The sequence below is a fragment of the Hemitrygon akajei genome, chromosome 1, assembly GCF_048418815.1.
Source record: "Hemitrygon akajei chromosome 1, sHemAka1.3, whole genome shotgun sequence".
NCBI lineage: Eukaryota > Metazoa > Chordata > Chondrichthyes > Myliobatiformes > Dasyatidae > Hemitrygon > Hemitrygon akajei.
Window position 1 is genome coordinate 176051734 of NC_133124.1, and position 27018 is coordinate 176078751.

The 27018-nt window shown below is 48.9% G+C and overlaps 2 protein-coding genes across 10 annotated transcripts in view; both read right to left on the reverse strand.

Moving 5' to 3' along the window:
* Positions 1-2566: 2566 nt before the first annotated feature.
* LOC140732649 (uncharacterized) lies at positions 2567-16730 on the reverse strand. The gene is made up of 6 exons (XM_073055346.1): positions 16622-16730; positions 10805-10851; positions 8409-8660; positions 6392-6538; positions 3804-3852; positions 2567-3637 (listed from the first exon to the last, which is right to left on the reverse strand). Exons 1-6 carry the CDS (start codon positions 16681-16683, stop codon positions 3577-3579), a joined length of 618 nt encoding a protein of 205 aa, XP_072911447.1. The 5' UTR covers positions 16684-16730; the 3' UTR covers positions 2567-3576.
* Positions 16731-18757: 2027 nt separating this feature from the next.
* Positions 18758-27018, reverse strand: part of LOC140732524 (uncharacterized) — a 155318-nt gene continuing 147057 nt past the window's right edge. For 3 of the 9 annotated variants that reach the window (XM_073055322.1, XM_073055314.1, XM_073055319.1), the window contains exons 2-6: positions 24762-24837; positions 23281-23640; positions 21711-22070; positions 19812-20279; positions 18758-19561 (exon numbers count right to left, since the gene is read on the reverse strand). In XM_073055322.1, coding sequence (XP_072911423.1) covers positions 19440-19561; positions 19812-20279; positions 21711-22070; positions 23281-23640; positions 24762-24804 — 1353 coding nt within the window. In that variant the 5' untranslated portion in view covers positions 24805-24837 and the 3' untranslated portion in view covers positions 18758-19439. Of the gene's footprint in view, positions 19562-19811; positions 20280-21710; positions 22071-23280; positions 23680-24761; positions 25073-25826; positions 26348-27018 lie in introns of those variants that run through there. The other 6 variants (XM_073055304.1, XM_073055296.1, XM_073055308.1 and 3 more) reach the window with 5 other exon arrangements.

Genomic DNA, 27018 nt, shown 5'->3' on the forward strand with positions numbered 1-27018 from the left:
GTTCAGGGTTTTCCATGATTGACCGTAGCCTACTCAGCGCCCTTCGCTCTGCTACCGATGTCATACTCTCCAGTTCTGTGCCCACGACAGAGCCTGCCTTCCTTACCAGCTTATTAAGACGTGAGGCGTCCCTCTTCTTAATGCTGCCTCCCCAACACACCACCACAAAGAAGAGGGCGCTCTCCACAACTGACCTATAGAACATCTTCAGCATCTCACTACAAACATTGAATGACGCCAGCCTTCTAAGGAAGTACATTCGACTCTGTGCCTTCCTGCACAAGGCATCTGTGTTGGCAGTCCAGTCTAGCTTCTTGTCTAACTGCACTCCCAGATACTTGTAGGTCTTAACCTGCTCCACACATTCTCCATTAATGATCACTGGCTCCATATGAGTCCTAGATCTCCTAAAGTCCACCACCATCTCCTTGGTCTTGGTGATATTGAGACGCAGGTAGTTTGAGTTGCACCATATCACAAAGTCCTGTATCAGTTTCCTATACTCTTCCTCCTGTCCATTCCTGACACACCCCACTATGGCCGTGTCATCAGTGAACTTCTGCACATGGCAGGACTCCGAGTTATATTGGAAGTCTGATGTGTACAGGGTGAACAGGACCGGAGAGAGCACGGTCCCCTGCGGCGCTCCTGTGCTGCTGACCACCGTGTCAGACCTACAGTCTCCCAATCGCACATACTGAGGTCTATCTGTCAAGTAGTCCACTATCCAAGCCACCATGTGAGAGTCTACTCCCATCTCCGTTAGTTTGTGCCTTAAGATCCTGGGCTGGATGGTGTTAAAGGCACTAGAGAAGTCCAGGAATGTAATCCTCACATACAATCAGGAATGTAATAGTTGTGTCATCAGCAAATTTATGGCTGGCATTTGAGCTGTGCCTAGCCGCACAGTCATGGGTGTAGAGAGAGCAGAGCAGTGGGCTAAGCACACACCCCTGAGGTGTGACAGTGTTGGGTGTCAACGAGGTAGAGATGTTCTTTCTGATCCACACTGACTGTGGTGCCCCGATGAGGGAGTCAAGGGTCCAGTTGCAGAGGGAGGTACAGTTTGCTTTTTGAGTTTGTTGATTGGAATTGCATACATGATTGTTAAGGATCTGAGCGTGTGATTATACATGTATCGTGAAAAACTTTTACTGTTGACAAAGTCAATGTGAAATCTCCTCATAGCTTTAACGATGTTTACAGTTGCCAACTCTACGTGTAACTTTTAATGTTGATGAGTTTGTTTATTTATTGAGATACAGCACGGAACGGCCCCTTCTGGTGCTTGGAGACACACCACCCAGTAACACCCTGATTTAATCCTAGCCTAATCACGGGACAGTTTACAATCACCAATTAACCTACCAGCTGTCTGTGGGAGGAAACTGGATCACCCGGATGAAACCCACATGGTCATGGGGAGAGAATACAAACTCCTTACTGGCAGTGGTGGGAATTGAACCTGTTTCACTAGTGCAGGAATTACTCCCATGAGATTGTGGACTGCGTGAAAAGCCCATGCTTAGTATCTGCAGTTGAATGCCTGGAAACCCGGTTTTACATAACTGACCCAGGGGTGCACATGCACCCAGGGGTCCAGAGTTTCCCCCATACATCGGACGCCTGGTAGACAAACAATCATCAATTCCATATGGGAATTGGTTGGCCTGGAATGTCACAGAACTATACAGGCCCTTCAGATCCTCCTTGCACAGGAGAATTCAACCCCCTCCCATTAATTTTTGGATTGACAAGGACAAGGATTGACAACAACAGTAAGGTGGATGTTATCGACATATACTTTGGTTAGATCTTTGATAGGGAGAGCTGGTCCAGGGGCTCTTGAGGTCCAAGGTAAACTGGTTAATTGGTGACCAGTTGAAGGTAGAGTTGGGAGGTTGCTTATCTGATTGATGTGTGTTACTCTGTGATGTATCAAAGGGTAACTTGTGTGATATGATAATAAATCAGTTGTGTGTGAACGGTGAAGATATAATTGGTAGGTTTGTGTCAAAGACAAGTTGATGGTCTTGTGGATGGGAGGAAAGTTGGCTTGGATACAGATCGGATGGAGGGTTGTGCAGAGAGGGGCAGATGGAGTTTAATACAAAGGAGGGCAATGCGATGTGTTCTGCCATGATGGAATGGGAGAGTGGACTCAATGGGCCGAGTGGCCTAATCCTGTCCCTATCTATTATGGTCCAAATGTAAGAAAGTAGAGTGTATGTGTGTGCGTGTGAGTGTGAGTGTGACTGTGTGCATGTGTGATACAACTGTTTGGTCAATCTCCTTCCCTGTTTTGTAGATGCTCCCCTTGTTCACTGCCTGACACTTCATGCATTCCTCCTGTTGTACTTCAAGAATTGTTGGAACTGAAAGTGCACGGTGCTGTGTCACACTCTGATTTATTCTAAACCGGCAGCAGTGCACAAACGGCATTGGGACAACCTCCTTCTGATTACAAGACGGGACAGAATGTCGATGGCAATCTGCCTGTTATACTTGTATTAATAGTAAAACAGTGAATACATGTCCATAACGAACACAACATTCTTTAAGGAAAAAGTACATATTTATTGTTACAAATTAATCATAAACTCTGCTCAAAATTACAATGGCACACAAGAGAGTTCACTTTAGAAGATTGTTGCCTATTTCGGCACACGTGATCAAAAAATTATAAAAGATATTATTCCTAATCTCTTTCCACAGTCCCTCAATCCAGTTGAATACTTTAATTTAATACTGTATTGTCATAAATACAAGAATAATTTATAACCCATAAGTACTAAAATTCATATCATAACACTGATCCCTCTCACACCAGGGGTCAGTTTTGTTCACAGCCAATAAAATTACCTCTGTCATTCACATATATTTGGGAAAGAGGCAGGAATTACTTCCAGGAGATCCTGGAATGCATTCAAATCCCACACCTGGGCTTGCAGAGCTGACCCAGAGGTGCATGCCCACACAGGGGTCTGTAGATTCCCTTATACATGGTACATCCTGGGAGATGTGCAATCTACAAGGGACAACTGTGGATCTGACTGGCTTTTGGCTGGGAAAGTCACAGAGTTTTCCAGATACAGGCACTTTAGCTCATCTTTGTAGAGTTAATTCCTGTCCATCTAATTTGCCTGAGTCTTTTTAAGGTGGTAAATAAAATGATTTATAAGGGCAGTGAGGTAGATGTTATCTGCATACACTTTTGTAAGATCTTGGATATGGAGGACTGGTCTGGAAGGCACTTGGAGTCCAAGGTGAGCCAGATAATTGGATCCAACATTGGCTGGTGATCAGAAATCGAAGGTAGTGGTGGGAAGATACTTTTCTGATTGATGTTGGACCACAGGGTGCCAAATCTGTGATTTGTTACCAACTGAGTTTTTTTTATTAAACAAAATATACTTTTTCAAAAATAAATTATATACAATAAACCATGCAATGACTTTCAATCCTTTACAACTGTTTCCATTGCTGTCTTTACATTTTCACACTTTTCGCCACCCACGTGGCACTCTGTTATTCCATATTTACATACACTTGTTCAGCGGTATACATCCCGCCCCCCTACCCCATGCGCATCTCCAGATAGGCCATCATTCTTGGACACATTTCCTGACGTTGTCTCCTGGAGGTACAACAGAGGGGAAGGTCACTGAGAGTCTGTTCACCGAGCAACAGAGATGGGTCAGAGGCGGTGCGCGATGTAGGGCATCGGACAGGCCGTGAGCGAGGATGTCGTAGTTGAGAGAACTGAACACTAGGATTCCCCAGGAAATAACAAGGTCACTTACCACAGATTGAGAACCGGGACAGCAAGCATAATGACTCCCAGCAGCACCACTGTAGAATGGAAATGTTACAATTAGACTGGTTTCACCAGAAACAAACTCGATTGATATGAAAAGATCTGATACCCAACCTCCTCCCCACTCCCATGGCTGCATCACCATCCACACCCATCCCAGCCATACCTCCATCCATCCCATAGTCCCACTTACTCCCCATCTTCACTGCCTTTTGTATCTCTCCATCCCGTTTATAAATCACAGGTACAGGGTTCTGTAAACATGGTGTCACCTGTAGACAGGATGGTGAAGAAGGTGTTTGGCACACTGGCCTTCATCAGTCAAGGCACAGAGTACAGAAACTAGAACATTACATTGCAGTTGTACAAGACACTGGTGAGGGCTCATTTGGAATATTGTGTTGGTCAGTGTGTTTCTAGTTACTTTGAATGAAAGGTGGCATTTGGGGGGATGGGCAGTCCAGAAGTTCACAATAACTGCTGGGAAGTGTTTGATGTTTCTGGGCCTGTGTTCGCTGGAGTTCTGAATGATGAGGGAAGGGGGGACTTTTCTATCAGGATCTGAGGAAACAGTAACAGGATAAAGGAACATATACAAAATACTGGAGGAACTCAGCAAGCCAGGCAACATTTATGGAAAAGAGTAAACAGTCAACGTTTCATGCCGAGACCCTTCATTGGGAATAGTTTACTGTTTTCCATAGATGCTGCCTGGCCTGCCGAGTTCCTCCAACATTTTGTGTGTGTAGTTTGAATTCCAGCATCTGTAGTTTTTCTCTTGTTTGTGACAGGATAAAGGGAAGTCACTTTGGAAATAAGATGAGGAAATTTGTCATTCCGAACGTGTTGGATCTGCAGATTGAGGCCAAGTCTTTAGATGGACAAAGTAGCCACTTGAGTGTATGTACATGGTCTCTGCTGCTGTCACTCATCCACTTCAAGGATTGACATCTCATGCGTTCAAAGATGCTCTGCTACACACCACTGTCTCACTGTGACTTACTGCCGCCCTCCTGTGCGCTTGAACCAGTCTGGCCGTACTCTTCTGACCTCCCTCATTAACAAAGCATTTTCACCCACAGAACTGTTGCTGACTGGATTTTGTTTTGTTTTGTTTTCACATATTCTGTGTAAACCCTGGAGACTGTTGTGTGTGAAAATGCCAGGAGATCAGCAGTTTCTGAGATACTCAAACACCCTGTCTGGCAACAATCAGTCCACACTTTCTACCAAAGTGCATGACCGTACACTTCCCTACACCGTGTTCCATCTGCAACCTCTTTGCACATTCTCTGAATCTGTCCAAGACCTTTCCAAGACACTTCTTGTTTCCTCAACGCTACCTACTCCTCCACTTCTATTTGTGTAATCAACATACCTGGCCACAAAGCGATTTCAATACAACAACGATAACTACATCAGCACTCATGAACTGAAAGAAACTTTGTACTTTTCTATGACAATTCATTTACCCCTAGACATCGATGGAGTTTGTTTATTATTGATTATTCTTTCTACACTTTTAGGTTTATTACTGCTAACTTGTGTTATATGTATAATTGCATTATTGGTATTGTTTTGCTTATTTTACTAATAAACACTTTTGATATATAGTACCACCAGACTCCAACGGATTCTTCTTTCTCTGCTGGTCAGACACCCAGTTACGGGGTACGTAACTCAACATACCTGGCCACAAAGCAATCAATTCCCTGAAGCAAACCAATGATATGCAACGAGAAAAGAAGTGGTCCCAACACTAAAACTTGTGGAACACCACTACTCACTGGCAGCCAAGCAGAAATGTCTCCTTTTTCCACCCCTCCAACTCTTATCCTCTTGCCCTTCAGCCAATCTTCTATCCATAACAGAATCTTTCCTGTAATACCATGAGCTCTTATCATCTTTAGCAGTCTCATGTGTGGCAGCTTATCAAAGGCCTTCTGAAATTCCAAGTAAACAACACCCACTGGCTCTCCTTTGTCCAACCTGCCTGTTATTTCCCAAAGAATTCCATCAAGATTTGTCAGGCAAGATTTCCTCTGAAGGAACCCATGCTGACTTTGGCCTATTTAATCATGTGCCTGCAAGTATCCAGAAACCTCATCCTCAACCTTCCCAACCAGTGAAGTCGGGCTAACTGAACGATCATTTCCAATGCCTCAATGTCTTCAGAACCCTGGTGTATCGTCCATGGTCCAGGTGACGTATCTACCTGCAGACCTTCCAGCTTCCCAATCACATTCTCATTAGAAATAGCAACGACACTCACTTCTGCACTGACACTCTTGGATTTTTGGCATACTGCTGGTGTCTTACACAGTGAAGTTAGATGCAAAATACTTATTGATTTGATTGCAAATTTCTATGTCACACATTACTACTTCTCCAGCCTAATTTTCCATGGTCCAACATTTATTCTTGACTCTCATGGAGAAGGTGGGAGGATAGGACTGAGAAAAATCACCCATGCCAGAATGGAGCAATGGACTCAATTGGCTGAATGGCCTCATTCTGTTGCTACATCCTAGAACAGCTCACTTCAGTCTTCAGGTACGGAAGGGGAAGGCTCACCTGGAATTACTATCCACACATTTGCACTCGTAGTGGTGTCCTCCACCTCTCTTCCGTCTGTCCCGGTGGTCACTGGCTTCTGAGATGTCATCTGTGGTGGTATAGACAACCGGTCTGCTTGTATCCTCTGGCTGGGACACTCCACACCTGCAAAACACGGCGGGTACACCTCAGAACCGAGCTGCTACCTTAGATCCGCACTTCTCCGAGGTCGGACGAGTCCTGTGGGGAGGAGCTGTAAGCTCGGTGCAAAGGGAGCAAGGGATGAGCCTGTCCCAGGACAGCGACATAATCATAACCAGAGAAACAGGCCATTTGGGGCACAAACCAACAGAGCCAGTCCTATTGGCCTGCATTTATTCCAAAACCTTTCCAATCCATGTCCCTTTCTGAGTGACTTATTTCTTGTTAATGAACCTGCATAAAGACCATATTTTGGCTGCTTATTCCAGGTATGGACCTTCTGCCGGGTGAAAGTGCTGCTTAAACCTCTGCATAACCTTATTCACCCCATCCATGCCCCTCGTCTCGATAGATAGAAGACAGCCACATCATCCCCCCATTGTCGAGATGCTTAACACTAGAGGGTAGACATTTAACCAAAATTGGTAACTTTATTTGATTTTTACTGTTAATGTTTTGGAAATCACCGTGAGTGATGGACTGCTGAATGAGCCAACAAGGATGATGGGGGAAGCGGATACCAGAGTTCAGATGTTCTTACAACATTTGTAGAGAGACACATGAATGTATAGAGAATGGATGGATGTGGACATTGTGTAGACAGCAGGGATTTGTCATGGTCTGGTCTGTGAAATCCGCATTCCAGTTCACGGTCCGGTCGATAGCCCTTATTCCAGATTTTCCGGTTTCCCCCAGTTTCTGTTGAGGCAACTGATTCTCATTTGGTCTGGCTTCATAAATAGCTTCAGGATTCAGCCTCTGGCTGCTGGATTGTTCCTGTCCAAATCCCTTCCCTTCACCTTCCCTTCCCTTCCCCTTCCCTTCCCCTTCCGCCTGGAGCCTCACCTTACCTGTAACCCCCGCCTTCACTGCTGTCAAGTTCAACCACCGGAGTAAGATGAGGAACTGTCTCTGTGTCCATGCCTCCGCTAGGTTCGTCCAGCTGTTTGCCGCTACCTAGCGTTGGGAACTATCTTTGTGTCCACGCCTTTGTTAGGTAGGTCCAGCCGTTTGCCGCTACCTAATGTTGGGAACCATCTTGTCGTATTCTGCATTCTGTGTAATGAGTCCCAGCCCTACATCGTGTACCCAAGGAGGGGTCTCGGCTCTATGTTCCATGATCCTCTCTCTTCCTCAACCGTGGCTCTGTATTCCTGTCTCTTCCTCGACCAAGTTAAGGCTTCGGGTTCTCGTCCAGTCCTAGTCACGTCCAAGAATCTTGTCCTGTCCAAGCAACAGCTTTGTCTTTTCATTTTGTCCATGTGTCTCACCCAGCCCAGTGCTGGGGTTCCCTTGTCCTGAGCTGGGGTTCCCTTGTCCTGTCCAGGAGTCTCACGTCCAGTCCTGTTGCCTCTCCTTGTCCTGTAGCCACGTCTTGTTCTTGCCTAGTTCTGGAATCCGAGCCCAAATCAAGACCCAGGTTCTGGGTCCTTGTCCAGTCTCTGGCTCGGAGTCCAAGCCCAGACTCCTAGTTCCCAGTTCCATGTCCTGGTTCCGCTATCCTCGTCAAGTCCCAGCCCAGGCCCAGAGTCCTTGTCTCATCTGGGGCCTGTGTCGTGTCCAGTGTCCTTTCTTCCCCACTTTCCTCGTTTCCTTCTCACGCCAAGTCCTGTTCCTGGTAGTTCAGTGTCTGTGCCTTGCATTTGGGTCCGGTCCCAACGCCCACCTTATGACAGGATTAGGTTAGTTAGGCGTTTAATTAACAGTTCTAAGTTCAAGAGGGAGAACAAACTGGCTTACGTGGATATGCAGATGGGAGACAGGGGAAACACGGATATTAAACAATCGGAATAGTGGGATCACAGAGTATCGGACCCTCTCCCCCAGCACCTACCTGTCGTGCCGGGGCCGATCTCACAGTAGATGGTGCGGGGGATAACCCGGCTGTAGTTCAGGATAACACGGTCAGCATCCACTCTGGCCAGGGTGGCGTTTCGACAGCATAGTCCGTTCCACTCCCCCCTGATGCAGACATCTCTGAAGGGTCCTGCAATGTTGTGAAGGTGCAGGCTCTGTGCAGCAGTCGGAAAACAGGGGCAGCTGAAGGAGCTGGTGTCTGGAAAGAAATGGCAGATGCCACGCTGACCTGTCGAGAAAAGTGTGTTCCTGGTCATTGGGGCCGGGGGGAGGTCATCACCCTTACGTTCCCACCTTCAGCACCCCACCGTCATATCACACACTCCCGGGGTCAGACACAGAGTGAAGACCCTTTCACCCTCTCCCATCACACACTCCCAGGGTCAGACACAGAGTGAAGACCCTTTCACCCTCTCCCATCACACACTCCCGGGGTCGGACACAGAGTGAAACTCCCTCCACACTGTCCCATCACACACTCCCGGGGTCAGACACAGAGTGAAGCTCCCTCCGCACCGTCCCGTCACACACTCCCGGGGTCAGACACAGAGTGAAGCTCCCTCCACACCATTCCATCACACACTCCTGGGGTCAGACACAGAGTGAAACTCCCTCTACACACTCCCATCTCACACTCCCTGGGTCAGACACAGAGTGAAGCTCTCTCTGCACCGTCCCATCACACGCTCCCTGGGTCAGACACAGAGTGAAGCTCTCTCCGCACCGTCCCATCACACACTCTCGGGGTCAGACACAGAGTGAAACTCCCTCTACACACTCCCATCTCACACTCCCTGGGTCAGAGACAGAGTGAAGCTCTCTCTGCACCGTCCCATCACATGCTCCCTGGGTCAGACACAGAGTGAAGCTCTCTCCGCACCGTCCCATCACACACTCCCGGGGTCAGACACAGAGTGAAACTCCCTCTACACACTCCCATCACACACTCCCAGGGTCAGACACAGAGCGAAGCTCTCTCCGCACTGTCCCATCACACGCTCCCGGGGTCGGGCACAGAGTGAAGCTCTCTCCGCACCGTCCCATCACACACTCCCGGGGTCAGACACAGAGTGAAGCTCCCTCCGCACCGTCCCGTCACACACTCCCAGGGTCAGACACAGAGTGAAGCTCCCTCCACTCCGTCCCATCACACACTCCTGGGGTCAGACACAGAGTGAAGCTCCCTCCACACCATTCCATCACACACTCACGGGGTCAGACACAGAGTGAAACTCCCTCTACACACTCCCATCTCACACTCCCTGGGTCAGACACACTGTGAAGCTCTCTCCGCACCGTCCCATCACACACTCCCTGGGTCGGGCACAGAGTGAAACTCCCTCCACACTGTCCCATCACACACTCCCGGGATCAGACACAGAGTGAAGCTCCCTCCGCACCGTCCCGTCACAAACTCCCGGGGTCAGACACAGAGTGAAGCTCCCTCCACACCGTCCCATCACACACTCCTGGGGTCAGACACAGAGTGAAGTCCCTTTCACACTGTCCCAATGCCCACTCCCTGTCATAAGGGGACAGGAGGCTGGACCCAAGTGCAGGATGCAGGCACTGAAGTACTAGGGGCAGGACGGGAACAACTAAACGATAGACAAGATGTGGAGACCATGGTGTGCCTGAGGGACGTGACGTTCAATGTGATTCTGGGGTTCCGGGAGAGTCTTAGAGTTCAGGCAAGGAGGATCCCAGAGTACAGGCAAGGCCAGATCTTGGAGTTCAGGCAGAGTCTAGGAGTTTACTGGGCAGGCTGTATAACTCCTAGGCAGGGCCTGGACCTCCCAGGCAGGAACATGGGGCCCTGAGCAGGTCACAGGGCACCTGGGTAGGTTGCGGGGCACAACCCGTCAGCAGCGAGGGATGGAAAGGGATGGAAAGGGGCAGAGTCCCCCACCGGGCAACAGCTGTCCAGCCAGGTGTTGCCCAACGGAGGCAAGAGATAGGAAGGGAACTAGGTCCAGGGTGACTGCCAGACTTACTCAAAGAACTCATCTTTAATGAGGGGTCCTCCAAGCCAGGGCAACCAGAGGAACATGATAGGCAGGACAACCCCCAACTGCACTCAGTCCCGGAGCCCCCTATATACACTGCCAGATGATGGGCATCAGGTGCACCTCCTTGAGCCCCAACAAGCCACAATGACCCACAGGTGTGACTAATTGCGCTCAAGGGTGAAAAGAGGACAGCTACAAGACCCGGAGTCCGGTGTCCGCAGACCGGATCAAGACCTGGAATGCGGGCTCCGGACCGGACCATAACACTCCAAGGGTGGGACACAGAGTGAAGCTCCCCACCATCCCATCACATACTCCCGGGCTCAGACCAAATGAAGCTTCCTCCACACTGGGGTAAACTTACCAAGAACAGATCCGACTGTCATCACCCAGACACAGACTGCGAGGAATCTGAGGAGGGAGAAAGTTTGAGGTCAGGAGTGAGTTATGGAATTGGACCACACCTGTCCAGGTGCAGGGACAGGGCAACAGGTGCCAGTCTGGACTCCTGGGATATTTGAACACTCCCGTCCCTCACCCACTGCACATGTGGAAAACACAGGAAACAGACACAGCAAACAGATAGGAGCAAAAGACGTAAAATTCTTGAGAGAACACAGTCAGTCAGCTAACGGTTCGGCGAGGCAGCTCGGCTGGCAGTGGCTGGTCAGACAGTGGCTCAGTGATGCGGGCGAGCACTCAGCCACACTGCCTCAGTCTAGACTGTCATCCGGATCCCTGCCCTCACAAGATGTCTCATGGGCCTGGAGATCACTCTGAGGACATCTTCGCCCTCTGACACACTCTCAGTTGAGAGTTGTAGACAGAGATACCCAGCGTTATAGGAGAGTAATTCACTGATGGGGTCACACAGGTAAACAGGGTGGTGAGAAGGTGTTTGGCACACTGGGCATCATGTATGACTGAAATGAGCACAGGAGTTGGGATGTCATATTACAGTTGTACAAGACATTGCTGAGACCACACTGGGAGAATTCTATGAAGTTCTGTTTACCCAGTTATAGGAAGGATGTCATTAAGCTGGAGAGGGTACAGGAAAGATTTATGAAGCTGTTACTGGGACTGGAGGGTTTTAGTTATGGATAAGGACAGGATGAGAGTGTTTTCTCTTGAGCCAAGGGGCTGAGAGGTACCTCAGTTTTTTTTTAATAATGAGGGGCGTTGCTAAGCCACAGTCTTTTCTCCAGGGTGGGGAGAAAGATGGGTTGCACCACTGTCTGCTATCGGGGGGGGGGGGCTACTGCACAGGACTGTAAGAAGCAGAGGGTTGTAAATTTAGTTGGCATCATCTTGGGTACTAGTCTACAAATTACACAGGACGTCTTCAGGGAGCGGTGTCTCAGAAAGGTGGTGTCGATTGTAAAGGCTCTGCAGCACCCAGGGCATGCCCTTTTCTCACTGTTACCTTCAGGTAGGAGATACAGAAGCCTGAAGGCACACACTCAGCGATTCAGGAACAGCTTCTTCCCCTCCGCCATCCGATTCCTAAATGGACATTGAACCCTTGAACACTACAGTACCTCACTTTTTAACATGTATATTGCTTTTGTTGTTTGCATGATTTTTAATCAATTCAACATAGGTATACCGTATTTACTTATTATTCATTATTGGCATTGAACTGCTGCTGCTAAGTTGCCAAATGTCACGACACGTGCCGATGATAATAAACCTGATTCAGAAGTGTTATGGGCTCAGCCCCCTCCTTTGTGAGAATCGCAAGAGCCTTAGTCAAGGGGGGGTCAACTGACCGGGAGAGGGGGAGAGACGTGCAGGAGACCACGTCCTCTCGAGAAGCAGAATAAAGTGACTCTGACCATTGTCTCATGGAGACCACGTGTAAAGCCCTCGGGCAAAGTGGGCTGGTTGAGAGGGAGATTGACACCAGCGATCCTGCGAGGACGTATAAAGGTGGGCTGCCGAGGCGGGGCCTCAGACGCACCAAGGAGACACCCAGAGACGACACGAAAGTGCGTCCCGTCGGAGCGGGACGCCCTTCTGAAGGAAGCCACGTGCGTTAGACTCCGGACCGGGAGTCTGTGGCTGGACCCATTGGACATTCGCTTTGAACTAGCAACCGGAGCGCCGGTGCTTCTGATCCCACAGCGGTGTTCCGCAAGGATCCGACCAGGTGAAACAGTCTAATACCTCTTGTCCCTCTCTCTCTAACAAACGTGCACCAACGCGACACCACCGGTGGCAGCGGGTGGAACTGCAGTGATCTAAAAAGACTTTTAGATACCCAGCAAACGATCTAAAATCTACATTACCCCTAGAAAACAATCGAGCTTGTGTTTTGAATGATTATTATTACACCGGTGTTTTAGATTCAGTTTGACGATGTATATGATCTGAATGTTTTGTATTAACCATACGTTTGTGCCCCTTGTTGAATAAAACGTTTGAAAATAGTAGCTTCCGACTCAGCTGATCCCGCTATCTTTGCTGGTAAGTTACCTGGTTACGAGGTTACGTAACAGAAGTTTAAAACTAGAGGGCACGGGACTCCAGTGAAAGATTTAAAGAGACTGATGGTTAAATATAACTCGGAGTCCTGCCATGTGCAGAAGTTCGCTGATGAAATCGCCATAGTGGGGTGTGTCAGGAATGGGCAGGAGGAGGAGTATAGGAAACTGATACAGGACTTTGTGATATGGTGCAACTCAAACTACCTGCGTCTCAATATCACCAAGACCAAGGAGATGGTGGTGGACTTTAGGAGATCTAGGCCTCATATGGAGCCAGTGATCATTAATGGAGAATGTGTGGAGCAGGTTAAGACCTACAAGTATCTGGGAGTACAGTTAGATGAGAAGCTAGACTGGACTGCCAACACAGATGCCTTGTGCAGGAAGGCACAGAGTCGACTGTACTTCCTAAGAAGGTTGGCGTCATTCAATGTTTGTAGTGAGATGCTGAAGATGTTCTATAGGTCAGTTGTGGAGAGCGCCCTCTTCTTTGTGGTGGCGTGTTGGGGAGGAAGCATTAAGAAGAGGGACGCCTCACATCTTAATAAGCTGGTAAGGAAGGCGGGCTCTGTCGTGGGCAAAGTACTGGAGAGTTTAACATCGGTAGCTGAGCGAAGGGCGCTGAGTAGGCTACGGTCAATTATGGATAACTCTGAACATCCTCTACATAGCACCATCCAGAGACAGAGAAGCAGTTTCAGCGACAGGTTACTATCGATGCAATGCTCCTCAGACAGGATGAAGAGGTCAATACTCCCCAATGCCATTAGGCTTTACAATTCTACCGCCAGGACTTAAGAACTTTTTAAAAGCTATTATTAATGCTTTTTGAGATAGTGATTTAGATGCATATCATATTCTTTACTGAGTTAAGTATTGTATGTAATTAGTTTTGCTACAACAAGTGTATGGGACATTGGAAAAAAGTTGAATTTCCCCATGGGGATGAATAAAGTATCTATCTAAAGAATTCATGCAGAGGGTGGTGAGTAAATGGAATGAGAGGAAGTGATAGTGACAGGTACAATAACAATATTTAAGAGACAATTGGACACGTACATTGTTAGGAAAGGGTTAGAGGGACATGGGCCCAAGGCAGAGAAATGGGACCAACCCAGGTACACAATTCACTCAACATAGATCAGCTGGGCCGACAGACCTGTTCTCTGCTCTGTATAATCTGATGACCTTTATTGTACCTGGTTATGCAGCTTATTAAATAACTACTGTGATTCATCAGTAAAGATCTGATCTCCCTGCCCAGTCAGGGAGAAGGGGATGAAGGAGATGGCCATTGACTCTAGGAAGTGGGCAGAGTACATGTTCCTGTCCCTGTTGAGAGTTTTAGGTTCCCAGAAGTGAACATCACCACTTGTCCTGGTCGAACCACATACACCCAGTGGCCAAGGATGCCAATGTCTGTTCTCCTCACAAAGCGACACATCACCATAGTGTAGCGGCCAGCTCGGGGTGTAAGAATTCAGAGTTCAATTCAACGTGGTCTGTAAGATGTTTGTACATTCTTCTTAAATCTGCCACCCTTTCCCTGCATTGCCCTTACTTTACTTATTTTACCACTCTGACTTCCTGCCCCTTTTCCCCTCCTTGTCTACTCACTCTCTGCCTCCCCCCATGCTATCACCTCTCCTCCTCTCTCCCTCCCTCCTTTGTCTCTGACCACCCACTCTCCCCTCACTGGTTTCGTGGCATGAGCACCAGAATTCAAGACCAGAGATAATGGTTCGAATCAAGCAACACACACAAAATGCTGGTGGAACACAGCAGGCCAGGCAGCATCTATAGGGAGAAGCACTGTCGACGTTTTGGGCTGAGACCCTTTGTCAGGACAAACTAGAAGAAAGGATAGTAAGGGATATGATAGGGGGAGGGGGAATACAAAATGATAGGAGAAGACAGGAGGAGGGTGAAGCTGAGAGCTGGAAAGGTGATTGGCAAATGGGATACAGAGCTGGAGAGGGAAAGGATCATGGCAAAACACACAACACGCTGGAGGAACTCAGGTTGGGCATTATCCATGGAAACGTTTCGGGCCGAGACCCTTCGTCAGGACTGAAGTGGGAGCGGGCAGGGGCCCCATAAAGAAGGTGGGGGGAGTGTGGGAAGGAGAAGCTGTTAAGTGCCGTGTGAAAACCCAGTAAGAGGAAAGATTAAGGGGTGCGGGAGGGGATAGGTAGGAAAGGTGAAGAAGGAATGTAAGGGGAAAGCACTACGTGTAGTAGACGATGGCAGAATCGTGAGAGAGGTAATAGGCAGCTGCAGGAGGAGGAGGCAGGGTGAAACGGATGGGAGAAAGAGAGGGAGGGAATTACCTGAAATTGGAGAATTCAGGGGACAGGAGGCTTAGGGAAAAAGAAAGGGGAAGGGGAGCACCAGAGGGAGATGGAGAACAGCAAGGACTGATTTTGAGAGGGGCAGAGAGAGAGAGAAAAAAGGAAAATAAGTATGTCAGGGATGGGGTAAGAAGGATAGGAGGGGCATTACCGGAAGTTAGAGAAATCAATGTTCATGCCATCAGGGTGAAGGCTGATCAATCACCTTTCCAGCTCTTAGCTTCATTCCTCCCCCTCCTGTCTCCTCCTATCATTTCAGACTCCCCCTCCCACTTTCATATCCCTTACTATCTTTCCTTTCAGTTAGTCCTGACGAAGGGTCTCGGTCCGAAACGTCGACAGTGCTTCTCCCTATAGATGGTGCCTGGCCTGCTGCGTTCCACCAGCATTTTGTGTGTGTTGCTAGGTGGGCTCTAGATGGGCGGGATTACCTGAACAGCCGATAGGAACCTCGCTTTAATCCCGCCCCAGCCCCTCCCCGCATCCCAGCCGCTCTGGTTGATACACGAACTGTGAGGTATTTTATCATTGAGCTGTCAGGCGTCCAAGACGCACTTCAAATCAAGACACTTTTAAAAATACATAGTAAAAATGAGACAACGTTTTTGCAGGACCATGATGTTACATGACGCAGTACACAAACTAAACTGAACTACGTAAATAAAACAACATAAGGGGTAAAAAAAAAAATACGACACTAGACTACAGAGCTACCCAGGACTGCATAAAGTTCACAAAACATTGCAGGCATTACAATAAATAATAAACAGGACAATAGGGCAAGGTGTCAATCCAGGCTTCGGGTTCAGGAGTCTGATAGCTTGGGGGAAGAAACTGTTACATAGTCTGGTCGTGAGAGCCCGAATGCTTCAGTGCCTTTTCCCAGACGGCAGGAAGGAGAAGAGTTTGTATGATGGGTGCGTGGGGTCCCCTGTTCGCTGTTCAGTATACATGAACAGAGATACGGAGTAATAGATCAGAATCTCTCCGCATCTTATCGACCTCTGGTGCTGCCGGACCAGAGGGTGGCGAGGTTGTGTTGCCAAATCTTTCCGATTTTTTTCGATTAGTAAAGGACTTTACTCTCAGAGAAAGTGTGGACAGTCCCGTTCCTCGTATAAACCCGACCCTGGCTCAGCACAGTTTCCCGGCACACAGACTCTTTCTCTCCCACCGCCACCATCCCCACCCCCGAAATCCCTGTGTGGGAAGCGTCGCCGGTACTGGTATCTGTCCCCGTCGCTGACCCGACCCGACCCATCACAACGTCCCCGTCTCGGCAACAACGGTCCGGTAGTGTCCACCAGCACAGCCCCACCGTCACGATCCCGGGACCTTTACCTGAGGGTATTCAGTTGTGGGATGATGCCAGGCCCGAAGGGAGCAGCCGCTCCAAACACCATCACTGCCGCTGTGGAGAGGCGCCGGCTGATCTGCTCCAATTAAAGAGGCTCTGAAACACAACCGACAGTGCTGATTGGTACAGCTTGTTATATTCCTGATTCCGATCTTTAACGTCACCAACTGGGCGGAAAAACTGTATTTCGTGTTTCTCACTGTGCACTGATGACCCGCACTTAACAAATCCGGGGACTGCTTCTCACCTCTGCCATCTGATTTCTAAATTGACTTTGAACCGATGCAATTTTATTATTTCTGTTTTTGTGCTGTTTTTTCATGTAAATATTCAATATACATATATGAAGTTGCTTTAATTTATTAATTTTTCTATATTTTAACATGTATTACTTTGTACTTCTGCTGCGAAGTTAACAGATTTCACGACGGATGCGGGTGAATTTAAAACTGATCCTGATTCTGACTTTACTCTCCTCGTTAGTTTTCAATCACTGACACATTTTACTGAGCTTGTTTAACTTTGCCTTCTTTACCGCCCTATCAATCATCTGGAAAGTGGTCTCCATATGCCATTTCTCTACCCGTATCTACATCCCGTGAGCTGTCTACAAACCACCCAGCTATATTCTCCTCCAAGATATTTCTATTATCACCAACAGTGTGTGACCCTGACAGATCCCTACGGAATACCAGTATACATGGGTCTCCTGCCACCACTCTGACTTCTATGAGACCAAATGGCTAAATTCACTGTGGATCCCATGCATCTTAATCTTCGAGAGAGAGAGAGAGAGAGAGAGAGAGAGAGAGAGAGAGAGAGAGAGAGAGAGAGAGAGAGAGAGAGAGAGAGAGAGAGAGAGAGAGAGAGAGAGAGAGAGAGAGACGGACGGTCGCATGTGTGAGAGGGAGACGAACGGTCGGTGTGTGAGTGAGACAAAGAGGACAGTCAACTCCAGCCTCGACTCAGCACAATTTCAAGACACAGACGCTTCGCCCACGCCTACCCTCGCCCCAACGGGGCTCCCGCTCCAGGACCCCCACTTCGGCAGTCACCGGCCGCTGTTGTCGGAAAGACAAACCTCACCATCCCGATCCCAGGATCGTTACCTAAGTGTATATCGCTGTGGAATGACGCCATTCGCCAGACGGACAATCTAGACAGTCAGCCCCTTTATTCCCACTCTTTCCTTCCTGCCATGTATCCAATCTCCTATCCAAGCAAGTATCCTGCCTGTAATACCATGGGCTCTTAACTTGTTAAACTGTCTCATGTGCAACATCTTGTCAAAGGCCTTCTGAAAATCCAAATAAACAATATGGATTGACTCTCCTTTATCTATACCGTCAGTCATCTCCTCAAGGAATTCCAATGGATTTGTAGGCAAGGTTTCCTCTGATGGAAGTGATGCAGATTTTGGCCTATTTAATCATGTGGATCCAAGTACCCTGAAGCTCATCCTTAGTAATGGACTCCAACATCTTCCCAACTACTAAAGCAGGCTAAATGGCCTACAATTTCCTTTCTTCTGCCTCTATCCCTTCTTAAGTAGTGGAGTGACATCAGTCCCGAGGACCCGTTCCAGAATGTAGTGATTCTTGAAATGCCTCCACAGTCTCTTCACAGCCCCGTTCAGAATCCTGGAGTGTTGGTAGGTGACCTTTCTACTTTCAGACCTGTCAGTTCCCCAAACACCACCTCCCCCGTAATGGCAACGTCACTCATTCTGCCCCCTGACACTCTCGCATTTCTGGCATTCTGCTATTGTCTTCTAAAGAGAAGAATGAAGGAAAATACTGTTTAGTTCTTCCACCATATTTTGTCCCCATTACTACCTCTCCAGTGACATTTTCCAACATCTGATGTTAACTGTCACCTCTCTTGTATATTGGGAAAAACAGTTTGTACCCTCTTACATATTATTGGCTGGCTTCCCTTCATATTTCATCTTGCTCAGAACCCGTTTTTTTTTTTTTGCTGCCTTCTGTTGGTTTTTAAAGCTTTTTAAAAGTATCTGAACAAATTATAACTTTGCAAGGACAGATTTCCTCCATCCACTATAAGCTCAAAACGATGGCAATCAGTTCTGCATTATACACTGATAAATAGTTAGTAAGGCATTTCTTCATTGTTACTTTATTGTAAATCAGGCACAAATACAGCCACACCGACATTCCCTGTTAAATTATCTTTTGATCCATCAGTAAAAATGTTTAACGTATCACAATAATTTGCATTAACATACTGATGAACCAGCAGACTCTTGGGCATATCAGGATCCTTGGATTTCATTGAATCATGCAACCTAAAATCAACTAAATGCATTGGAAAAGATCATGGTGGGTTAACGAAACAGTAACAGTGGGACAAATTACATAATCTAGCAAACCCGTATTCCCAACGTGATGAGAACCCAGCCACCCAGAAATAAAAACACTCTTCTCGTGATGTTCCCAACAGTCTTGTAACAAACTTTTATCAGGGTGATCATTCCTCTGCTCCCTCAAGTTAACCCAGTATTTTAACAACAACTTCGTTTTCCGTAAGGGTAAGGATTCTCTGAGAAACAGACTATTTCCTGATCACACACAGACAGGCATCAAGTATTGCTGGAAGATGATCGGCTCGATGAAGGACGTCCTTTGGTCTGTCGGGAATCTGTTGCTCTCGGTGGGAGAAAGTTGGTGATTGGCACAGTCCAGGCCGCAGGAGGACGGACTAAGGAAGAGTCCTGGGTCCGCCAGCAGTGATGGGGCCTTTTCTCCACTGTCTCCGTCGCTTCAGAGTCCGCACTTTACGGAACTAAACTGGGTGCGCTGGTTCGCTCTTGCTCTTTGGGAGCCGGTACGCGGTGGTCAGGACTAGCAGTGCGAGCGCCTTCAGGCCGAGCAGGATGTAAAGAGGCAGTGGCTCCCGGGGAGAACCTGAGAGTAAATCGGAGTTCAGAGTGAGACGGTTCACCGAGGCGAGCTAGGGATGGGATGTATTCCGAGGGTACAGGGGTTTATGTATAGAATAACATTGCTGGGAGTGGGTTACAGGCTGGGATCTAATCCGAGCGTTCAGCGGGATAATATATATGAAATAACAGAACTGGACATGCGGTCCAATCCCAGCAGGAATCAGGGAAGCGGCGGTGGAAAGTGAACGAGCGGAGAGATACCGGAGACTCACCTCGTACCAGGAGCACGGTCCCGTTCCCTCGGAGCAGCAGCTGCCGGTCGGGAAGCTGAACGGACGCCAGGCAGCGGTAGGTGTTTGAGTGGCTCGGGCGGAGGTGCCGGAGTTGGAGGGAGAGTCCCGCGCCGATCTCACTCTGAGGTAGGGCGGCGTCCTGCCGGGATCCCTCTGGGGGCGGGTAGACGACACGTTCCTCTTCCCCCTCCCCCGTCCCGCCGATCACCCAGTAGGGGTAGATTATCACCCGGGACTCCGTCAGCCCCAGAACTTCGCAGTGCAGCGTCACGTTGGAGCCACTCGGGGCCTCCAACCGCTGAGGCCACTGGGACACGGAGAGGGTGGCGAGGGAGCTGTCTGTAACATGGTGAGGGAGCGTTTGTAACACATAGAGCGATGGAGAGAGTGAAGTGGATGAGGGAGTTTCTGTAACACAGCGAGGGAGGGAGAACGGTGAGCCAGCGTCTGTAACACATGGAGAGAGAGTAGTGAGCGTGCGTCTGTAACACAGCGAGGGAGGGAGTAGTGAGGGAGCGACTGTAACACAGGGAGGGAGAGAGTAGTGAGGGAGCGTCTGTAACACATAGAGCGATGGAGAGAGTGAAGTGGATGAGGGAGTTTCTGTAACACAGCGAGGGAGGGAGAAACGTGAGCCAGCGTCTGTAACACATGGAGAGAGAGAGTAGTGAGCGAACGTCTGTAACACAGCGAGGGAGGGAGTAGTGAGGGAGCGTCTGTAACACAGCGAGGGAGGGAGTAATGAGGTAGCGACTGTAACACAGGGAGGGAGGGAGGAGTGAAGGAATGTCTGTACACAGGAAGAGGATGGGAGGGGCAGAGATTAAATGTGGCGTGACATTAAACTATAAAGAAAGAGTTCAACATGATTCGTTCTTGGTTTGTGTCAAAATAAAAAGGAAGTCTGTCAGACAACATGGTGTGAACCCAGAGTGGAACGGATTTGAGAAAGTGGACGAAGTACAGGACTCCAGCCTGTTGAGTAGATCATGATGAATAAAAGTTTGTGTCGGGAAGGCGAGGCTTTTGTCCAGGCACCAAAGAGTGACCCATCAGGGAGAGTTCTGGAGTAAGAGTTATGTTAGAGTTTTAAAGGGATATTGAAGGGTATTAATACGGGTAAAACTTTGTGTAAGTCGGGAGAAATTTCCAGCAGACCACGTTACGACCAGTAATAATGGTAGAAGTTGGGGAAGATAGAGACAAGGACGTCGTGTGAGAGAGGAACAGAATTTAAAGATTGAGGGTCTGTGATTCCTTCCCGCATCTGCAGATCAGCTCGTTCAGTGGACGGGAAGTGTTTTGTTTTCGCTACATCATTAACCTTTTGTTTTCGGGATTTGTATTGCTTATACCTTTTCTATTGCATATACCTTTTGTATTGCATGGTTATACAAAACTAATAAAACAATTTGTTGTAGTTTAACACGTGTACAGTTGTCCCCTTTGTTTGTCAATACAGACCCGAATGCCTATTGCTGCTTCAGTAAAGAACACGGAACGAAATTTCAAACAATTATCGTTAGGCAAACACAGCCCAAAATCGGGCAAACTCTGCCTAACCCTCCCACTTCTCCCCATCTCCTTCCTCCCATTCAACCCGTATCCATGACATTTCCCTTCCCTCCCCTCCTCTGGCGTCCCCCCTCCCTCTCTCCCACCGCGATTCTCCAGCTCCCTCATCCCTTCAGACTTGCACAATTCATCCAAAGATACAGAGATGTACTGCCCATGAGCCGGTTAGAGACTGGGATCTAACCCAGCAGTCAGGAAAATTATATATTAAAACTGGACAGGAAATAAGATCGTATCCCAGTAGGGAAGCTGGAATCCGCGGGCAGCTACCGGTGTGCGAGGGCAGTGGGACCGGAGACTCACCTCGTACCAGGAGCACGGTCCCGTTCCCTCGGAGCAGCAGCTGCCGGTCGGGAAGGTGAACGGACGCCAGGCAGCGGTAGGTGTTTGAGTGGCTCGGGCGGAGGTGTCGGAGTTGGAGGGAGAGTCCCGCGCCGATCTCACTCTGAGGTAGGGCGGCTTCCTGCTGGGATTCCCTGGGGGGCGGGTAGACGACACGTTCCTCTTCCCCCTCTCCCGTCCCGCCGATCACCCAGTAGGGGTAGATTATCACCCGGGACTCCGTCAGCCCCAGAACTTCGCAGTGCAGCGTCACGTTGGAGCCACTCGGGACCTCCAACCTCTGAGGCCACTGGGACACGGAGAGGGTGGCGAGGGTGCTGTCTGTAACACAGTGAGGGAGGGAGAATGGTGAGGGTGCGTCTGTAACACATTAAGAGATGTGGTGAGGGAGCGTCTGTATCTCAGAGAGGGAGGGAGTGTAGTGAGGTAGCGTCGTAACACATGGAGGGTGGGAGAGGGTAGTGAAGGACTGTCTGTACACAGGAAAGAGGATAGGAGTGCAGAGAGTAAACGTGGAGTGATATCAAACTGTAAGGAAAGAGTTAAAAATTATTCGTTCTTAGTATGTGTTAGAATAAAAAGGAAGTCTGCCAGACAACATGGTGTTAACCCGGAGTGGAACTGATTTGAGAAAGTGGACTAAGTACAAGTCTCCAGCATGGAGCGTAGATCATGATTAATAAAAGTTTGTGTCGGGAAGGCGAGGACTTTGTCCAGGTCCCAAATAGTGACCCCTCAGGGAGAGTTCTGGGGTAAGAGTTATGTTAGAGTTTTAAAGGGATATTGAAGGGTATAAATATGGGTAAATCTTTGTGTAAGTGGGGAGAATTTTCCAGCAGACCACGTTACGACCAGTGATAATGCTAAGACTTGGAGCAAATAGAGACAAGTACGTCGAGTGAGAGAGAGAAAGAGAGAGAGATGGAAGTTTGTGGATCTGTGATTCCTTCCCGCATCTGCAGATCAGCTCGATCAGTGGACGCGAAGTCTTTGTTTTTCGTGACATCCTTATCCCTTTGTTTTCGTTTTTGTATTGTATGGTTATACAACACTAATAAAACAAATTGTTGTAGTTTAACGTGTGTACAGTTGTCCCCTTTGTTTGTCAATACAGACCCGAATGCCTATTGCCGAATCAGTAAAGAACACGGAACGAAATTTCAAACAATTATCGTTAGGCAAACACAGCCCAAGATCGGGCAAACTCAGCCTAACCCTCCCACTTCTCCCCATGTCCTTCCTCCCATTCAACCCGTATCCATGACATTTCCCTTCCCTCCCCTCCTCTGGCGTCCCCTCCTCCCTCTCTCCCACCGCGATTCTCCAGCTCCCTCATCCCCTCAGACATGCACAATTCATCCAAAGATGCACAGATGTACTGCCCATGAGCCGGTTAGAGACTGGGATCTAACCCAGCAGTCAGGAAAATTATATATTAAAACTGGACAGGATATGGGATCGTATCCCAGTAGGGAAGCTGGAATGCGCGGGCAGCTACCGGTGAGCGAGGGCAGTGGGACCGGAGACTCACCTCGTACCAGGAGCACGGTCCCGTTCCCTCGGAGCAGCAGCTGCCGGTCGGGAAGGTGAACGGACGCCAGGCAGCGGTAGGTGTTTGAGTGGCTCGGGCGGAGGTGTCGGAGTTGGAGGGAGAGTCCCGCGCCGATCTCACTCTGAGGTAGGGCGGCTTCCTGCTGGGATTCCCTGGGGGGCGGGTAGACGACACGTTCCTCTTCCCCCTTCCCCGTCCCGCCGATCACCCAGTAGGGGTAGATTATCACCCGGGACTCCGTCAGCCCCAGAACTTCGCAGTGCAGCGTCACGTTGGAGCCACTCGGGACCTCCAACCTCTGAGGCCACTGGGACACGGAGAGGGTGGCAAGGGTGCTGTCTGTAACACAGTGAGGGAGGGAGAATGGTGAGGGTGCGTCTGTAACACATAGAGGGAAGGAGAGAGAGAGGTGGATGAGTGAGTTTCTGTAATACAGTGACGGATGGAGAATGGTGAGGGTGCGTCTGAAAAACATTAAGAGATGTGGTGAGGGAGCGTCTGTATCTCACAGAGGGAGGGAGTGTAGTGAAGTAGCGTCGTAACACATGGAGGGTGGGAGAGGGTAGTGAAGGACTGTCTGTACACAGGAAAGAGGATAGGAGTGCAGAGAGTAAACGTGGAGTGATATCAAACTGTAAGGAAAGAGTTAAACATTATTCGTTCTTGGTATGTGCTAAAATAAAAAGGAAGTCTGCCAGACAACATGGTGTTAACCCGTAGTGGAACTGATTTGAGAAGGTTGAATGAGTACAAGTCTCCAACCTGGAGAGTGGATCATGCTGAATTCAAATGGTGTCGAGAAGGCGAGGCCTTTGTCCAGGCACCAAATAGAGTTCTGGGGTAAGAGTTATGTTAGAGTTTTAAAGGGATATTGAAGGGTATTAATACGGGTAAACCTTTGTGTAAATGGGGAGAATTTTCCATCAGACCACGTTTTGACCAGTGATAACGGTAAGAGTTGGGGAAGATAGCGGTGAGGGAGCGTCTGTAACACCGGTGAGGGAGCGGAGCGGGGCAGAGAGTGACCCGGATGCAGTGTCCAGAACAGCTCGAAGTCAGGCAACCTCTGCCCAATATCAACCAGCACCTCTCCCCACGACCCCTGATATTTCCCGAATCCATGACATTCCCCTGTCAACAACACGCGCCCCTTCTCCTTCACCCCTACATTGACATCCTAACTCATTCACGCCAAAACGACGGAATTTCTTCCCAACACTCCGCCCCTTCATGGGTACTATCACTCAATGGGGAACAGGGCCCCACAGACACAGATTCTTTCTGTATTTGCTGCATCTTTTACTCTCTCTCCCACACACACACACACACACACACACACACACACACACACACACACACACACACACACACACACACACACACACACACACACACACACACACACACACACACACACACACACACACACACATGTTCCGAGAAGTAAGAGAAGTTCTTACCCAGTAGCAGGAGCAAGATCAGCTTCCGAAGCTGCGCCCTCATCGCCCAGTCAAAGTATTTTCAATGAAAACAGCTCTGAGGGCGCAAAAAGAAACTTAGCACAGTCTTGCCGGGCCGAAGGGACGCAATACCTTGCTGTAGTGAAATGATCTGGATGGACGTGCAGAACAAAGTTTTTCACTGTGACAATAATAAACCAAGTTACCAGTTACATGTTTCAACTACAATATGCACACGTTGTCTCATTCAGGGAGCTGCGGACACAGCCCAAAGACTGGCAAACTCTGCCCAGTACCCGTCCCCAACTCTCCCCGTGATCTCCCACCCAAACCTTCCATCCATAGCCATGACATTACACTCACCCCCTGTGGTGAACTACATATACCTGTCTGGACACGCCCCCCCCCCCCCCCCGCTGACTGCTCCTGTGGCTCCTCCCACAGACCCCGGTATAAAGGCGATTGGGGCCTGAGCCCTGCCCTCAGTCTCCAGGATGTAGCATGGTGGTCAATTGCTGCTTGTTCTTTCTTCCAGTCAATAAAAGCCTATATCTCGTCTCACGTCTCAGACAGTTATTGATGGAGCATCACCCCCAAACACGCCGGCTCGCTTTACCACACAGTCCTCCCAGCTCGCTCTTCCCCTCACACCTCCACCATTTCATCCCTATCCGTTTATACACACACACCCTCTCTCTAACTGCGTCCAATGGGCTAGTCTCATTACGACAGGTTAAATGCAAGGCAGTAAATACGATACCGATATCGCCGACATTGACGTTCAGTGTGCGTCTTCACGCTTCTGTACCTTCTTCATCGTGGCGGTAATGAAAACTAGGCTTCAGCTTAATGATAGATGACAACTTTTGAATCATCGCTCCGTGAAGGTGTCCTAGATACTACAGAGGCTGGGCTCATGATGGAGCTGACTAACTGAACAACTCTCTGCTGCTTGTGTCGTTCCTGTGCAGTAGCAACCCCCACCCCCATACCAGACGGTGATGCAGCCAGTGAGAATGTTCTCCATGTATATCTGAACAAATTTCCCTGTCTTTGGTGACTTACCAAATCTCATCAAACTCCGAATGAAATATTCAGACCGCCGCGTCTTCTTTGCCGTTGCATCGATATGCTGGGCCCAGTCTAGATCCTCAGAGATATTGACACCCAGGAACTTGAAATTGTTTACTCTTTCCACTTCCACTTCTCAGTCCTCTGTCAGGACTGATGTGTGTCCCCTCGTCTTACCTTTTCTGAAGTCTACAATCAGTTCTGAGATTGAGTGCAAGGTTGTTGCTGTGACGCAAAACAACTAGCTGATACATCTCGCTCCTGTACGCCCTCGCGTCACCATCTGCGATTCTGCTAACAACAGTTGAATAATAATCTGCAAATTTATAGATGGCATTTCAGCTGTGCCTGGCCACACAGTCGAGGGTGTAGAGGGAGTAGAGCAGTGGGCTAAGCACACATCCCGGAGGGGCGCCGATGTTGTCAGCGAAGTGGAGATGTTATTTCCGATCCACGCAGGCTGTGGTCTCCAGCTTGGTAAGTCGAGGATCCAGTTGCAGAGGGAGGTACAGAGGCCCCGGTTCTGGAGCTTTTTGATCAGAACTGAGGAAAGATTGTATTCAATGCTGAGCTGTGGTCAAGAAAAAGCACCCTGTCATGGCTATGTTTATTGTCCACGTGATCTGAGGCCGTGTGAAGAGTCTTTGAGATCGCATCCTCCGTAGACCTTCCTTAACCTGTCCCTTTCCAATCTACGTTTCTTTTCTCTCTCTCTCTCTCTTTCTCTCATTTTTCTGCCCCCTGTTCTTCTCTTTCGTTTCCCATCCCGGGCATTCTCCCTCCTAATACCCCAAGATATTTTTCCAGCCCACACTCCCTCCTTATGTCTCTCCCTGTCTATTCCTCACCCAATTCCCCCTCCTCTTCACTTCTCTCCTCCTCACACTGCCCCTCTCTCTCTGCTCCCTCGATTTCCCTGAACCCCTATTCACTGCTCACATCCCCCACCTCCGCCTGGTATCATGTACACCACATCCTGTTCACCTCTTGTTCAGCTCTCCTCTGTTTCGCTTTAACTAATTCACAGACCGCACTGGCAGGCCAGTTCCGTTCCGCTGTAACTCTGTGTGGTACGGACTCTGACAACACTCCCACCCGATTTGCTTCACAGCTACCGGGGTCTCACCGGCACTTATTGATCCCGGGCAGCGGCAGATGGCTGGCCAATTATACAAACGGGAACTGG

Bases quoted from the DNA above. Each gene is read 5' to 3' on its own strand.
- LOC140732649 (XM_073055346.1), bottom strand. From the start codon at position 16,683: ATGGTGTTTGGAGCGGCTGCTCCCTTCGGGCCTGGCATCATCCCACAA. The intron at 6,539-8,408 runs GTAGGTGCTGGG...CGTGTTTTGCAG, and splicing joins GATCGGCCCCGGCACGACAG to GTGTGGAGTGTCCCAGCCAG. The intron at 3,638-3,803 runs GTAAGTGACCTT...TTGTACCTCCAG, and splicing joins GTCCCGGTTCTCAATCTGTG to GAGACAACGTCAGGAAATGT.